Raw genomic sequence first — 17500 nt, forward strand, 5'->3', positions numbered from 1 at the left:
CACACAGCCAAAAACGCAACCTCCTCCGCAGTTATAAATACCCTTTCTCATGTGCATTAAAGATCCCCACATAGACCCCTAGACATGTTCATCACAGCCCTCATGGTACCACTTTAAAGATCCCCACATAGACCCCTAGACATGTTCATCACAGCCCTCATGGTACCACTTTAAAAAAAGACCTCAATGGCAACAGTCAGGCTTGGATGAAGAGAGAGCCACCAAATGAAGACAGGGAGAGAAGCATGAATAGAAGTTTAGTTATGGAACGATGGAATGAGTGTGAGAAAGGAACACACACCCACGTGGACACACACACATCAAAGGTCCCCAGTGTTTACAGCTGCCGGACCCTTATTTTAACAAATAAAAACGTTATCTGTATATTGTATTAATAGTGTAACTAGTACATCTGCAGTGGTTGGGGGAGGTCTCCCTATTCTGCCATTGAGACATTTAGAGCCATGGTGTCAGCTAGGCAGCGGTGGGAAAAGTACTCACATTTTCTACTCAAGTAAAAGTATCAATACTAAGTACTCTGCCACAAGTAGAAGTCCAGAATTCAAAATGTACTTGAGTAAAAGTACAACAGTATTGGCATCAAAATGTACTTGAAGTACTAAAAGTAAAAGTACAACATTTTTTGAAAATAGCAGATCTACAAGCTCGCGACGCGTTGTGAGCTTGTAGATCGGCTATTTTCAAATAGCCACGGTATAAAATAGGGCTAAAGTGGTTTATGTAGGTTTTAACATATAGTATGACGACCATATAGTGGAGTAAAAGTACAACATTTGGATCCCAGATGTAGTGGAGTAGAAGTAAAAGTGTTGGAATTTGGAAATACTCATGGAGGCTTTCCTTATCCTGTTCGCTATGTAAAGCTCTCGTCATAATAGAACACTTTAATACAGATGTGACTACATTTTTACTACAAATACCTCAAAACTGTACTTAAAGGGCCAGTTCACCTCTGGGACAACCAGATCTTATTTTATTGTTGTTTGGGACACGATCAACACGAGTTATTTTTTGTGTTCAATCTGTGTTTTGAGATATTTTAGTATTTCAGCATGAACGATGATGCATTTTGCATCATATGATGCAGCATGATGACTCATATGATGCAAAATGCATCATCATTCATGCTGAAATACTAAGATATCTCAAAACACAGATTGAACACAAAAAATAACTCAGGATTGTGTTGATCGTGTCCCAAACAACAATAAAATAAGATCTGGTTGTCCCAGAGGTGAACTGGCCCTTTAAGTACAGTACTTAAGTAAAAGTACCTAGTTACTTTACACCACTGCAGCTAGGACACCTACTGGTTAGCAAGCAGCACTAGAAGCTCAATAACACACCCTGGCCAAGCAGGGGGTTCGCCTCTTGAATAAAATGTGGTCCCCCAATGTGTGTCCGCCAGGCTCCATTTACACTCTTTTGCAGCTAAATTGCAAAATGAATGAACAAACTCATTAGGGATGTTATGACGCGGGATGTTTCACAAGCTCATTTGGCTGATAAGATTTGTGTGATTGATAAATGTGTTTATGTCAAACACCCTCTCTGCGCAGATAGTTGATGATGGAATGCCACAGTACCACAGGACAGGGAACTGAACCCTCAACCCACGGTCATGCTAAGAGCATTACGTCATCGGCCAAACACTGCAAACAGGTACTTTAGAGCGTCCAAACATACAGTATTAGCATACGCTCATGTTATCTATTACACACAACAAACACATGCACACACACTCGTAAATACACACGGGTATGCAAACTATGCATATTCACTGATGAAAGCACGCACGAACGCACGCACACGCACACACGCACACACACACACACACACACGCATGCATTCAAGAATGCACTCACGCGTGTACACACACACACACACACACCCATTTCCCTAAAGACCTTATCAGCATCTATAGAGGTGTTTGTTTACTATTAAAACTGGCCTGTGCGTGTGTGTGTGTGTGTGTGTGTGTGTGTGTGTGTGTGTGTGTGTGTGTGTGTGTGTGTGTGTGTGTGTGTGTGTGTGCTCGCGCACGCATGTGTGTGTTCTTACCTTGTCCAACTGTCATATTAATCCTTCCTTCCAGAGAGACGAGTGGACACTGTTTCACAGAACACTGCCTCCGTTCGCTCTCTCTCTCCTCTCTCTCTCTCTCTCTCTCTCTCTCTCTGTTTCCCTCAGTGTTTTTCTCTCTGTTTATCTCTTTCTCCTCCCTCCCATCCCTTCCCTTCCCCTTCTCTCTCACCAGCAGACATGTTCGCCTCTCATACCCACAGTCTAGAGCTCTATGTCTTAACACCACTCTCTCTCAATTCATTACACGTTATTATCCATTATACGCGCAAGACTAAATACACAAGTGTGAACTCGTCTCTCACGGGTATTCGCTCTCACACACACGCATGCACACGCGCGCGCACACACACACACACACACACATACAGAGGGTTCAGTGTTTCCACGTTATCTCAACTGTGAGACAAGCAGACCAACTCAAATGTTCATTTGAGCTCAGCTGTTAGAGACACGATGAGACCATGATGTCATTATGATGAACACAATAATAACAACACCACCATCGTCCTCCTTCACAGCAAGTCGGTGAGACACAGAATGTGTTTGTGTGTGCGTGTGTGCAGGGGCGTCACACCAAATTCTGGGCCCTGGGTACAAGGATTCACTGCGGGCCCCCCATGAATGTTAACTATTGAAAAATAGCAGATATATAAGCTCACAGCGCGGCACCGAGTGCCGCGCTGCAAGCTTGTAGATCTGCTATTTTTGAAAAATCGTGAAAATGTGTGCAAGAAACTTATGGTTCTATGTCAGTGGTGCTCAAACATTTTCATGTGAAGGACCCCCAAGATGATATGTATTTGGCCACAGCTAGAACCCCCATCTCAAAATATCTAGTTCCAGGGACCCCTCCCCGGAAGCAAAATTTGAGTTACAAATGTTCGCTTAAAAAAAATACATATTCAAAGATTTGCGCACATTTTTACGACTTTTAAAAAATAGCAGATCCACAAGCTCGCAGCGCGGCACTCGGTGCCGCGCTGTGAGCTTGTATATCTGCTATTTTTCAATAGCTAAAGTTACTATAGGGCCCCTCCACCTTGGGCCCTGGTAACTCAGTCCCACTTTCCTACCCCTTGTGACGCCCCTGCGTGTGTGCGTGTGTGAGTGTGTGCGCGGCGCGCATGCGTAAAGCTGTCTTTTCCATTAGGTGTGAGTGCTGAAGTGCTGAGGTCTGTCTGACCTCAGCACTTCTGTCTGAAGCCCCTCAGGAAAGACATCAGGCTCAACGGCACAATGTCACTCCACCCAGTACACCTCTCTGTTTACTGCAGTGTTTATAGACTGTATATTACAGCAGGGGTCTTCGACGGTTTCAGGCCAAGGACCCCTTAGTTGAGAGAGAGATGAAGCAGGGACCCCCCACTATACTGCCCTACAAAGGCAGAGTGCAGTAACTACGTTTTCGGACACACCAATTTATTTGTGTCGCCCCAAATTAGCCTTCATGATATTGGGGGGTGAACAATTAGCTCAAGAACAGATATACAATCAGTGTAATATCACGTTTAAGCCTTTATCTCATTTGGCTGATCAGCTGTAACACTTTTAAACCCATTTTTTTAGTGAAATTCTTGTATGTAGTTACTGCACTCTGCCTTTTTAGGGCAGTATAGATTCCATGGTTTCATTGTTTGACTGCACAATCATCGTGTATTTTGGATTCCTGTCAATTTGTGTTTTCAGATATTTAACCACTTGAACTGTCAATACTTAATAAACTTGACCTTTCACTCTGTACTTAATCTGTTCTTTTACCCCTCTACACCAAACCTCTTTGTCGAAAATAGCCGATCTGCCAGCTCACAACGCCTCGCAGCTGGTAGATCGGCTATTTTCGGCTAAAGAATTATGGACACTAGGGTTTCACTTGGTCAATATAAAAAAAAGAAGACGTTTTTTTTCTATCACTCAAAGATTTGGAGGACCCCTGTAGTAACTCTGAGGACCCCCTGGGGGTCCCGGACCCCTTGTTGAAGACCCTTGATATACAGTATATATATATGTGTGTATTATAGTTAACTCTAAGACTCTTAACTGAAATTAAAATAGAAACTAGGGTAAATGAAAGAAAACCAAATAAAAACTAAAATTAAAAAAGCTAAACTATATGAAACAAAAACTACAGTAACAAAAAAAAATAGAAATGCATAGTTTTTCCACCATCATGGCTGCTGTCTTTATCCTACTGTTCACATAAAGCTTCTATAAATCATGGGTTTCCTTATAATAACTGAAAAACTAAAACTAAACTAACTCAATTCCTAAAACTACACAGAAATGAAAACTGAACAACTGATGAATGAATATTTCAAAAATATAAACTCTGGTGTACTCAAGCATGACTTAGTTTAGTTTATCATAAGCACACTTGAAAAGAAAAAGAACAGTAAAATACAAAATAATGATAACATAGTGTAGTATTTACATGCATGGCTAAACTCTGAATAGCAGAGGGGATGTTTTTATTTTCTTGGTGATTAACTTGTAAAGTGCAGTTTCCTGTATTTTGGGGCTGTAAAAAGCTTGCTTATGTTTGTTGGTAAACATTGTAGTAAGAAAGACAGTAGTAAGGTATTTTGATTCATGATGGGAAGTTCCATAAGCATATTTTGAACCGAACAGATTCTCTCTCTGGTCTTACAGGGGGGAGGAATGACATCTGATCAGCCCAGCAGACAGCTGCCCCCTGTGGGGAAACTCATCTACTCAAACCCCAGGCTTGCTGCCTGGCCTCCAGAACCCTCACTGGTCAACATGCACGCACCCACGCACGCAGGTACACACATGCACGCACACACTGTGTGAGGTGGGTTTGGAAGTGTTAATCAAGTAGCTCACCTGATCCTGAAGATGGCATCATGTTCCCTGCTCGTTGAACCTCATCAAACTTACTGAAGATTACATTCAACCTAGAGACATACAGACAGACACACAACAGTCAACTGACTCAGTCAGTCAGTTCATCAAACATTAGGTTGAGAGTAGATGTGTGTAGAATCCCATGTCGAGGGGCCTCTCTTTTGGAAAGCACGCCTCCAAAAGAGCTTTCACAAAATCAAGACAAACGCAAAAAGGTGAACTGTATGTCATTCATCAATTATAAACACTATTTCTCCCCTGCAGCTTCTTCGGGGTCCTGATGGCTGCAACCCATGACTTAACTCATTCCCTGCTAGGCCTGATAGTCCCGAGAATATGCTAATGTCCCTCCCTGCCAGGCCCGACAATCCAGAGAATTTCCCGTTTTTGAAAAAAAAGTAGTAGTAGGCATGATAGCAATCGTGAAATTGCATGTTTAACCCCCATAGCAACCCCATCTTTCAAACATGGCAGCCATCTTTGTTTACATTTTAGGAAAACATAATGGCTGCTAGTTCATGAATGACTGAACGGATTTCCATTCGGATTTTTTTGCTTGAAAGCTGTGAGCAATGTACACACACGTGGTGCATTATCTAGGCATGGACATGACATTATCAGTACACTATGAATTACATGGAAGTCTATGGAGACAGAGGCATATGAAAGTACGAAGGTATTTGCAAATGGCGGGGTATGAGTTAAGGGGAGCACACACCGGGCTGCGGATGGCAGGCGGAAATGTTTCATCGTGCGGCAACGCCTGGTAAATAGAACAGTGGCACGTCTGACGCCGCCGGTGTGGGTATGTTCATTGACAATAACGGGGGCGGCTGTTTTGACGTGCGCTGTCCGCAGCTCGTGTGTGTCCCCCTTTACGCAGCCCTGGGTGGGCCACCCAGCCTGTCAGAGATACAGGGTTCCCACAATTTTTACCAATTAATTTCCCAAACTTTTCCAGAATATTTAACCCAATTTCCAGGACTATATAACAATAATTCAGCTCAATAACAGGTCGCTTACTCCTATGCGCAATGCCCAAAGACAGGTAGTGTATGCCAGTGGTTCTCAACCTTTTCAGGCCGTGACCCCCGAAATAATCATGTTTTAACTGGGGACCCGGCACCCTGACGAGCACTAAGAGTTGAGGAATTTTGTATAACACGGTTCTATTGTGAAAATAGACGATCTACATGCTCACAACGCCTCGCAGCGTGAGGAAATAATTGCGGAAATAATTGCGATTATGTCAAATAATTGCGATAAGACGATTATGTAATAATTGTGACAGCCCTAGCGTGCGTGGTTTTGTGTAATCGTACCGTGACTGCGGGAGGCCTTTTTTGCTGAGGTCCATTCTGACTCTCTCTCCAACATGTTTGTAGATCTCCACCAAACAACCCATGGCTCCGTCACGCACCTGGACCACACAACACAACGTCTCAGCTTCACCACCTCCATGCAGACGAATATAATAATGATTTAGTCACTTCAAACTCACAGCGCCAGTCCTAACACTTGGCCATACGGTTGGCTCTGTACTCGTCTTGGACAGCTTTTTTTTGGTCTACAGTACACCAAATCTCTTTGCCAGAAATAGCTGATCTACAAGGCTACAACACCTGTAGATCAGCTATTTTTAAAGGGCCACTTCACCTCTGGGACAACCCTATCTTATATTATTGTTGTTTGGGACACGATCAACACAATCCTGAGTTATTTTTTGTGTAATTTTAGTATTTCAGCATGTACTAGTGATGCGTTTTCGCATCACTAGTACATGCTGAAATACTAAAATATCTCAAAAAACACAAAACATAACTCAGGATTGTGTTGATCGTGTCCCAAACAACAATAAAATAAGATAGGGTTGTCCCAGAGGTGAAGTGGCCCTTTAAAGCAGAAATAAGCAGTTGCTTATTTAAAAAAATATATTTTTATTTTATTTTATTCAGGCGGCTAACAATGCTTCCTAAAGAAATGTTGTGTGTGTGTGACACTTCCTGGGGCTACAATCTGCCTCCAAAACTATTATTTTTATCTGTGAGAAGTTCTGTCATTGGTCGATTAAACTGGGTCACCCATCCAAAATAACAGACCAATCAGGACCGCCTCTTGTTTTTGTTCAGATTGGTTGACCTGTCTGTCAATCCTTTTAGCCCCGGTCGGCTGGTTCATGCACCAATGGGCTGCTATACAGAGCTTCTTACAGATAAAATACTAGTTTTGGAGGTAGACTGCGGCTCCTAGAAGCGCCACAGAGACTAGATTTTATTAGGGAGCATTGTTAGCCGCCTGAATATAATAAAATAAAAATAAAAAATAAAAATAAGCATTTGCATGATTCCTGCTTATGTCAGCAGAAAACTGCTTATTTCTGCTTTAAGGGGAGACCTTGAAATTTGAAAGTTTGAGAAACACTGATCTACTGTATAACAAAACCCATCAGTAGGCTAGCATAGGACCCCAAAGAACCCTAGTTTAAGGCTTGGAACCCAGCAGATGGCAAGTGTACTGAAGCTGCAGTACTGCCCAGCAGCCACCGGGCGCCCTCAGTGTCCAGTGTGTAAGACTGCTGCAGCTGCTGGCCAGCAGTGCATCCCTGGTCCATGACACAGCAAACAGGCTGCATGCTTAGCTTGTATGTCACTGCAACGCAGCTGCCTGCTGCCTAATTACAGCTGGTGACATGATGAAGTTAACCACATTAACTCTGGTGTCCCTATTTTGGGAAAAATCTACAAAGAAAATGGACTAACAGATCTACTAGCTCACAACATGACTCATCGTAAGTTCGTAGATGTGCTATGACATTAACATGTTATCCTGATCAGCCTCGCCAATATTCCATATTATCTATCAATATTAGAACGGGTACACATTATCGTGTATCATTATTTTATGCTTTAACTATTGAATAAAATCAAACCTCGGTTCGAAGTGGAGCGGTGAATCTGAGTAGCTATACCCTGTGTGTGTGTGTGTGTGTGTGTGTGTGTGTGTGTGTGTGTGTGTGTGTGTGTGTGTGTGTGTGTGAGAGTGAGTGGTGAGTGTGCCTGGCCTGCACAAAACAGCGCCCCTCCTTTAACTAGTGTGTTGTGTGTGGCCACTCAAGGTATTGCCAGACTACGGACGGACGGACACGGCCAGCCAGCCAGCCACCCACATACCCACGGACATACCTGTCTATTGGGAGCGCTTTCACCGCTCCAAAAATAGCAGATATACAAGCTCACAGCACGGCACCGAGTGCCACGCTGCGAGCTAGTAGATCTGCTATTTTTGAAAAATCGTGAAATTTAGAATTTTGACCAAATTCTATAAGTGTCTTTTGAATCCTTCTAAGGTTTTAAAAAAAAAAAAAACCTATGTTTCTATGTCAGCAATCTGGCCAGCCATCGTCAAAGAAAAGGTCCTTTTCACTTAACTCATCTAGTGCCATTCACGAGATGTCTCGCGAAATGTACTCGAGTATCTGTAGTGCCATTCACGGGATATCTCGGGAAAAGTAATAGATTACTGTAACGGCGAGTACATTACCGAGAAGAATCGCCGGCGGTCCGGAGACGAAATCCGTCGCTGATTTCGCATCATCACGGCTCCACGAGCACAAAATAGTCCCATCCATAACATTGAGGTGGACGGGGGATCTCATCTTTAATGTCCATTATCTCAAAACTACACTTTAGAAGCTAGGATGGAGGCAGATGCTCGCTTATGTTAAAGCTCCGGTCGGCCATTACACAACTCCACGTGGACACGGATCGGTTCCGGCGCACGATCCGATGACGTCAGACCGGAAGTGATTGCGTGGTGGACTTCTGGCCTTCAAAATAAGACAACGCAAGTGAATGGGACCTGAAGGAGGCACTTTGGACATTATAATCCGTTAATGTCTGGGGCTCTGAATGAGTTAACTGGAGCTCAGTTAATCTGTTCTTGAGAGACTACTATGTCAGTGGTTCTCAAACCTTTTCATGTGAAGGACCCCCAAAATTATATTTCTTTGGCCACGGACCCCCATCTCAAAATATTTAGTTCCAGGGACCCCCCAGAAGCAAAATTTTAGTTACAAACGTTCACTTTGAAAATACATAAAATATTCAAAGATTTGCACACATTTTCACGACTTTTTCAAAAATAGTAGATCTACAAGTATATCTGCTATTTTTCACTGGTTAAAGCATTCAATAATTCTAGGCCTAAATGTTCTATATCTCTAGCCTGGCGTTGCTCAGACAGATCATTCACACTGCGTATCTCCCGGCAGAGGGGGCTGATGAGTCGGGACTGGCCACGCCAGGCTACTATGTCTCTGTATTAAACGATCAAATTACATGCAATGTAAGTGTAAATGTGTTTTTGGCAACTGACCTGACTGGTGGGGTCTCCCAGGAGGTTACATATGTGGGGGACAATTTTACTGAGAGTTAAACCCTGGGCACCGTACCTGCATGGAAAAAGAATCAATTGATTGATTGATTGATTGATTGATTGATTGACTGAAGAAAAAGGAAGGAAAAAGTACAGTTTCATTACAGCACAAATCACTGGTACAAGGTCAACTAAATAAAAGGAGATCCTAGTAAGCGTTATGGCTTATTTACACAGGAACTACTTTAAGTAACTCATATAACATTGAAAGACAGACGGATAGAACAGAGTACTTTGCATAGGATAACATCAATTACAAAAGCAGAAAAATGGGGGGAAAAGGGGGGGGGGGGGTGGAAACATGGGGGCTTAGTCTATTTACAAGTCTCGAGTAGCAGCCGCCTGAAGGTGACTTTTCAGACCAATTTTGAAGGAGGCTAGGGATTTGCACTCCTTTAAGGCTTGTGGAAGGGCGTTCCACATGTTGGTGGTATAGCTGGAGAACGAATTAGAGCCTTTTATAGTGTTAAATCTAGGTTGAACATGATTAGTGGAGCTGCCTGGTGTTATGATCGTGGACATCCTTGACCTTTAGGAAGTAGTTTGTCAGGTACATGGGTATCTTTGATGTGTAGACCTAATGCATGTATCTTGTACACCAGGCCCATTGCATGTTGCTCTACTCTGTAAGCTACTTTGAGCCACCCCACACTGTGGCAAATACCAAATGAAAATGTGTCGATCCGATCAGTGTTCATGAAACGGTGTCACAAGAACCCCGAAGTAACACGCACAGGAAATATATCATAATAAAAAACATTATTTGCCATGCACAAAATGTGGAATTGGCATTGGAAAAAAAGCAACAACATAACGGATGTCAAACAGTGGGGATGGAAACAGTTGATGGAAATAGAAATATGTATGGAAAGATAAAAACTGAAAGAACATAGTTGAGATGCAAACTAGACAGATAGTTTACTAGTTAAGTTGAGTTGTCTTATTTCAATGATAACCACATCCAGTTATTCTGAAACATTTTAATTTCAAGGACCCCAAGGAGTTTTAGATGCATTAGGCCACGAACCCCCATTTGATATGATTTCTTCTCAGTGTTACCCGTAAGTTTCCATTTGGTTCCAATTTTACACTCTGTGAGTGATCAAATATTAGAACTGATGAGTTCTATGATTTTGAGTTGCAGTCTGAACATTTCTAGTCTATAATTTTCAGCAGGTCAGTATCAGGTCTGCCCCAATTGTTACATAACCGCCTGATCGCAATTATTTGAGATAATCCCAATTATTTTTGCACAATCATAATCATTTATGTTTCAAATGTGTTTGTTGTGTCAATGTTTTCTGTGAACTGGTTCCTGTGTGTTTTCTGTGAACTGGTTCCTGTGTGTTTTCTGTGAACTGGTTTCTATGCAAAACCAAGAACAACCGTGGCACTCTAGTCTGTGTGTCTTAGTTCCATTGTAACAAAAGTCCAAAAAGTGTTAATAAAATATCATGGCTAATTCACAGAGACAGACAGAGACAGACAGACAGAAAGACAGACTTACGTGTTGAGTGTAGTGATGAGGCATTGACAAAGTGCTTCTCTGGTTCTGTTGTTCTTGTGTTTAAAACCTCCCAGCATCCTGTCCCACATGTACTGTACGCACACACGCACACGCGCACACACACACACACACACACACACACACACACACACACACACACACACACACACACACACACACACACACACACACAAAAGTATTTGACATGGATTTCATTACGATGTATACATTTCCTTCGTTATCAGGCCTTGTACTGGTTCATTAACAGTTCTTTTACATGACGCGGAGAGGCAGCAAGTTCCATTGACATCAATGACTGGTGTTGTGCTCTGGTTTGCCTTAGTTTCCAGAAAACACTAGCTCGCTAGGTTAGCCAGGATGAGCGAAGATACCAAGGTGACGGAGCGTCTTTGCATTGACTTCGTATGTAATTGCGCCGCTCGAACGCACATTTAGAGTTTAACCACTTAAACCCTATATAGAGAACCAAAGGCTGACATCACTGCTCTAGAGGCCGCTATCGAGTAATTATTTCAACTGAAAATACCAGAGGGTCATCTTAGATCCCATCATATAAAAATAACTCAGCCCCACGATTTTACTCATTATTGATATGAAGCATCAACTGACGGAGCTAAAAGTACTGAAGGTTTTAAAGAATTCTTCAAACACAGACATTATCAAATGTAACTCAATATCAGATATGACACATGAGTCACAGACATACCTGACAGATTCACCGGGCTGATTAGTTTATTTTTGGAACACATATTTTATATCACGCAATCTAAGAATTCCCTATGGTATTTTCAATCGACAAAATACTTCTGTGATCCAAGGGTAATGCACTCAGGATTTCGGTACTTGGTCCCATTCTTTTTAATTTTTTCCGGTACGCCAAATCCCATCACAGAAAATAGCCCATCTACAAGCTTGTAGAGCTGTTATTTTCTCTGACTGTTTGCCAATTTTCGCAGAATATTCACCCATTATGACATTCTGGGAATAGGGACGCTGCTAGGGTACATGTGGTTAATAAGATGACTGGAGACATTAAGAGTAAGTAGAGATGTTGAGAGTCAGAGTGTGTGTGTGTGTGCAGTGTTCACCTGTGGCGTAACAGTCTTCTGTTCCATGATTTTTAGCAGCAGTATTTGGTCTTGTTCTCGTACCTGATCTTTGGCATCACCCAACCGGTCCATGAGGCTGGGTAAAACTGGCACACGCACACACACACAGAACAGGTAAAACACTCAAACATCCCTCCTAAAATCAGGAGGAGCAGGGTTTGTGGGTTCATATATCTTACTGACATGTATTACTTGCGTGGTTGCTGTGTCTGTCTTGTCTATGTGAGGACCAGGGGGGTCCCCACATTATTTTGGGGGGTCCCCAGATGACAGTGAAGTGACAATTTAAGGACTTTTAAGACGCTTTTATACAAAAAAAGAAAATGTATAAATAAGAAAGAAAAGAAAAACACCATTACTGCATCAAAAGTCATCAACTAAAAAACTGGTCAAATAATTGACAAAAAAGAGGCAATCTGCTAGCTCACAATGAGCTTGTAGATCAGATATTTTCACAATATGTATCTGTAGAACTGAGTCAAACTAAATGTAATGCCTCAACTCCTGCAATCCCAAGTGCTTATCAGGGTCAGCGGTCCCCAGTTCTAATATGATTATTTTTTTCTTTTTTTTTGGGGGGGGGGGGGGTCGCATCGCAACGTGTTGTGAGCTTATAGATCGGCTATTTCCACTATCAACTTATTTTTTAAGTGTAAAGTTGTCAAATGTGTCAGTAATTTCTTTGTATATATTAGGTTATGTGTCATATCTGCCATGTAGACTTAAAAACCAAAAAGCCAAACAGTAAATGTAATTGTCAACGAAAAAAAACACAATTAAATCGTTAATCGCAATTATTTGAGTAACAAATGATCGCCATGTAAAATGTCATAATCGTGACAGCCCTAGTGGGCCGAGAACATTCCTGGTCCAGAATAGTTTGAGAACCACTGGTTTAGTAATATCTCAAGAACGACAAAACAGAGAGGGCAGCTATTTTTTCCCTTTTCTTTGACAATGGGTTCCCAGATTGCTGGTTTAGTAGTCTCGCGTAGCCAGACAACTATTCCACAATCTCCGAATGCTATATAGAGTCTGGAAGAGCAGCTCCCGAACGGCGAGTATCGGAAGTAGCCACTGCTGCACTGAACTGTAGTCCCATTGGAAACATAACAGAAACACCATAGCTCAGACAAAGTCATTCGAGCTGCCTATTATTGTTATGAGTGTATAGTTTAAGAAAACGTTTGAAAACATCATGAAGGTGACACCAATAACACCAGAGAAAGACAAAATAAAGCCCCCAGAAATGTTGAAAGGAGACATAACGCTTCCAGTAGGACATGTTATTGCTACTGCACTAAGGGAGCGGTTGCGTCACATCCGCTTTATCTCGCACTCACCGTTTCTATTTCCGTCTGCCAGACTGTATGCTGGGAGCATTTGACCAAATCGCGGAGGCAACAGTCTGGCCACGCGAGACTACTGGTTTAGTAACGTGTGTCTTTTGACACACTGTAATTCCTGTATCTGTTCTGTCCAGAGTCCTAAATGTTGTGTTTTTCGTACCTGTTCCCACGTGAGATCTGAACCGGTCCCCCAACCTGGAGACCAGCGCTGACAACAGCTCCAATCCCAGTAGAGCCACCTGGTGGAGAACACAATACAATACCACGAATTACATTACATAGAACACATACTTTCATACAGGGGTCTTCAACGTTTTCAGACCAAAGACCCCTTAGTTGAGAGAGAGATGAAGCAGGGACCCCCACAACCTTTTCAGAGATTCCATATGGTTTCATCATCAGTGTATTTTGAATTCATGTAAATTTCAGATATTTAACCACTTGAACCGTCAATACTTAATAAACTTGACCTTTCACTCTGTACTGAGTCTGCTCTTTTTCCCCTCTAAACCAAACCTCTTAGCTGAAAATAGCCGATCTACAAGCAGCTTGTAGATTTTGGCTAAAGTTCTCAGAATCAGGACACTAGGGTTCAAGGGGTTAATATGAAAAAGGAGAAACAAAAGATTCTATCACACAAAGATTTGGAGTAGTGACTATGAGGACCCCTTAGGGGTCCCGGACCCCTGTTGAAGACCCCTGCTTTAATATCAAACCCAGAATAACCTTGTTACTTGCACCAGCAGAGTGCACAAGTACTGCGTTCGGTTGCGTATCTGTTTGTGTTTACGCCCGTAGCCAATCAGGGACCAGCATTCTTGGTGACGTCACCATCAACAAGTGCGACCTTATATATGGTGAACAAGTAGGCCATACATTACATGGCCATGAGTGCAGAATGCGCAAGTTGGCACCTCGACTAGAGTGCAGTCTAGTTAGATTTTTGTCAACCTTTAATCCTGTCCTCTTCAGGTGTTCACTGTGGTTTATCTGAACGCTATCACACCTGTGAACTTGCATTAGACTTGTGTTATGCAATCTGTGGAAGCCCTCAGCTACCAGGTGTAAACAAGTCGTTCATTAGACTGCTGGACTGAAAAGCAGTAAGAGGGAATTCCAGTCATTAGATTGAGACAGAGGTACAGCACGCATGCACGCATGCCCGCATGCATGCGCGCAGACACACACAACACACACACCAGATGTACCAAGCAGCAAGCACTGGCTGGTTTGACCTCTACTCTCTGTAATCCTAATGCAGGATAGGGGTGAGAGTCACACGGACACACACGTATGGCATATACATATACAGTATTTCATCATCATAACCATCTGTGCAGCCATCAATCTGGTTGAAGCTGAAACAGAATTGCCACCGCAGGACTAAAAAGGTCTCCCTTTCCCTCCCTTCCGACAAGGGGTCAACCGATATGCTACTATGTAGTAATAAAAGACTCAAAACGTTGCATAATTGCATATAATGCCTGCCATTCCTTTTTGAGAAGTAACTTTCACTTTAGACACACTGCTGTTTGTGTAATATGTCTTCTAAATTTGCGGTAATATTTCTTTCAGCGTTAAAAACGTATTCCGCAGCAGGATATTGGTGAAAATCAGTAACCAAGATTTTTTTTCCGATATCGATATTTTGCGATATTAATAAATGTTATGAATATTGACTTCGATTATCCCCCGATTCGATAATCGGTCGATCCCTACTTCCGACAAGACACATTGTGAGATTATAGATCTGCTATTTATTTTCTTATTTTTTTAGATTTTGCCATTTTTCTGTGGGATTCGTGAATATCTGATCAATGGAAAGTATCAACGAGAGCTCAGGACTAAATCACAACTACATCCATTGATCCATTGGAGCACAGGTTATCTTTCTTCCCGTTTCCTGAAAAGTAACATGATTGGACATACTGGGTTTCTGCCCAACAGCAACGATATGCACATTATGTAAAAGACACACTCTCCAGATCACTCTCTATTCATTCTATTTACAGATGGGTCATTTCATCAGGGCAACGTGTAGGCCTGTCACACTTATTACATAATCGCCTCATCGCAATTATTGGAGATAATCACAATTATTTTTGCAAAATCGTTTAAATTCAAAAATATCTGATCTACAAGCTTACAATCTGTCACAAAGTGGCGCATGGGAAGCTTGTAGATCAGCCATTTCTGCTACATATTATAATTATGGTTTAACGCATGGACATTATTAATTATGAATTATGAAATACCTAGAATATATCATAGATGTGGATATTTCAAATATAGAAACACACACAGTGTCAGTACTATGCTGCTGTCTATTACATTCAGTGAGAGTAGAATACATTCAACAAGAGTAGAAAGAGAGTAGAAAGAGGGACATGGCATAGGGGTGAGGGCTGTTTACACTGTACCATACCATGCTCCCATAGTGACATTTAGTAGATTACCACCCAGCTGGGTGACATTGCATGATACGGCATGCAGACTCTTTTTTTAGAGTGCAGCTTGTTCTTCTGTCCCGTACCCAGGATCTTATAGTTCAGGATTTGTTTGTTGATCGTTCACTTTGTGAACTTATAATAACCATAATATGGACGCTAACCTCCGTATTCTGTGGCATAAGAAAACGTTAAAAAATAGCTCATCTACAACATCAGCAAGGGTGTCAACGCAGTGCGTTGTGAGCTTGCCCATCCATCCATCCATCTTCAACCAAGTCCCTCGGATGACTGTGAACATCTCACCCTATCTCTAAGGGAGATGCCAGCCACCCATCTGAGAAAACTCATTTCGGCCACTTGTAGCCCGCGACCTTTTACACACCTAGCTTATCCCAAGGGACTCAGCTTCACCCAGCTGAGTGCTGCCTAGGGCTGTCACGATTATGACATTTTACATGACGATTAATTGTCACACAAATAATTACGATTAACGATTTAATTGTGTTTTTGTCGTTGACAATTACATTTCTGTATATTAAATATACAAAAAATATACAAAGAAATTACTGACATATTTGACAACTTTCTACTTAAAAAATAACATTGATAGTGGAAATAGCCGATCGACAAGCTCACAACGTGTCGCGATGCGACGCGTTGTGAGCTTGTAGATCTGCCGTTTCCACTATTTCTGAAAGTGTTTGTAAATGTATGAACATTTTTCAACATTCACGATTATGACGATTAAGACAAAATATTTGCGATTATGTCAAATATTTGCGATTATGTCAAATAATTGCGATTAGACGATTATGTAATAATTGTGACAGCCCTAGTGCTGCCCACAGAGGAGCGAGGAAGGGGGGAGAAATTATTAATAGGGACACTTCGACACACTGCTGGCATGGCCTGGAATCGTACCTGCGACAACCAGGGGCTCTGGTTCCCCAGGCGGGCTCACAAGCCACTCAGCTATGACCTTATGCTTTCGCTCATGATGACCCACACTTCATGACCATAGGTGAGAGTAGGAACGAAGATTGCTCGGTAGATAGAGAGCTTTGCCTTCTGGCTCAACTCTCTTTTCGTCACAACAGTGTGATTCAACGACTGCAATACCGCTCCTTCTCCGGCTCCGGCTGATCCCCTTCGCCGTCTTCCCCTTCCTCTCATTCATGAACAAGACCCAGAGATACTTAAACTCCTTCACCTGGGTAAAGTCTGATTCCCTTACTTGGAGTACACAATCCATCGGTTCCCTGCTGAGAACCATGGCCTCAGAGGCGTGAGCTTGTCAGATCTGCTATTTAGTGCAGATGCAAAAACAGGACGGGTTCCTAGTATAGAGCCCTGAGGAACTCTTTGGTCAAATAAGTACATGTTTTAAGTGGTTAAGGAAGTCACTATGTCAAACATGGTCAAAAAAGGTTTGTGACCAGACCATAAACAGTTCACACAATGACTGTATAACAACAAGGCTGAGGTCTAGTCAACCCGAGAACATTCCACCGCTGGCACACCTGGATCAGCAGCCCACTTAGGGCTGTCACAATTATTACATAATCGTCTATTATTATTTGTCATAATCGTTTCCATGTTGAAAAAAGTTCATATATTTTAAAAAAGTCAAAAATAGTGGAACTATTATAATTTCCCCTATCA

At 42.2% G+C, this 17500-nt stretch overlaps 1 protein-coding gene across 1 annotated transcript in view; it reads right to left on the minus strand.

Annotated features, from left to right (window-relative positions):
- The window catches only part of clasp1a (cytoplasmic linker associated protein 1a), a 119183-nt gene that overhangs the window by 82465 nt on the left and 19218 nt on the right, over window positions 1-17500 (minus strand). The window contains exons 3-8 of the mRNA XM_080753603.1: window positions 13549-13627; window positions 12019-12125; window positions 10910-11001; window positions 9343-9418; window positions 6291-6388; window positions 4948-5018 (exon numbers count right to left, since the gene is read on the minus strand). Coding sequence (XP_080609729.1) covers window positions 4948-5018; window positions 6291-6388; window positions 9343-9418; window positions 10910-11001; window positions 12019-12125; window positions 13549-13627 — 523 coding nt within the window. The remainder of the gene's footprint in view (window positions 1-4947; window positions 5019-6290; window positions 6389-9342; window positions 9419-10909; window positions 11002-12018; window positions 12126-13548; window positions 13628-17500) is intronic.

Source organism: Nannobrachium achirus (assembly GCF_963921795.1).
Source record: "Nannobrachium achirus genome assembly, chromosome: 22".
NCBI lineage: Eukaryota > Metazoa > Chordata > Actinopteri > Myctophiformes > Myctophidae > Nannobrachium > Nannobrachium achirus.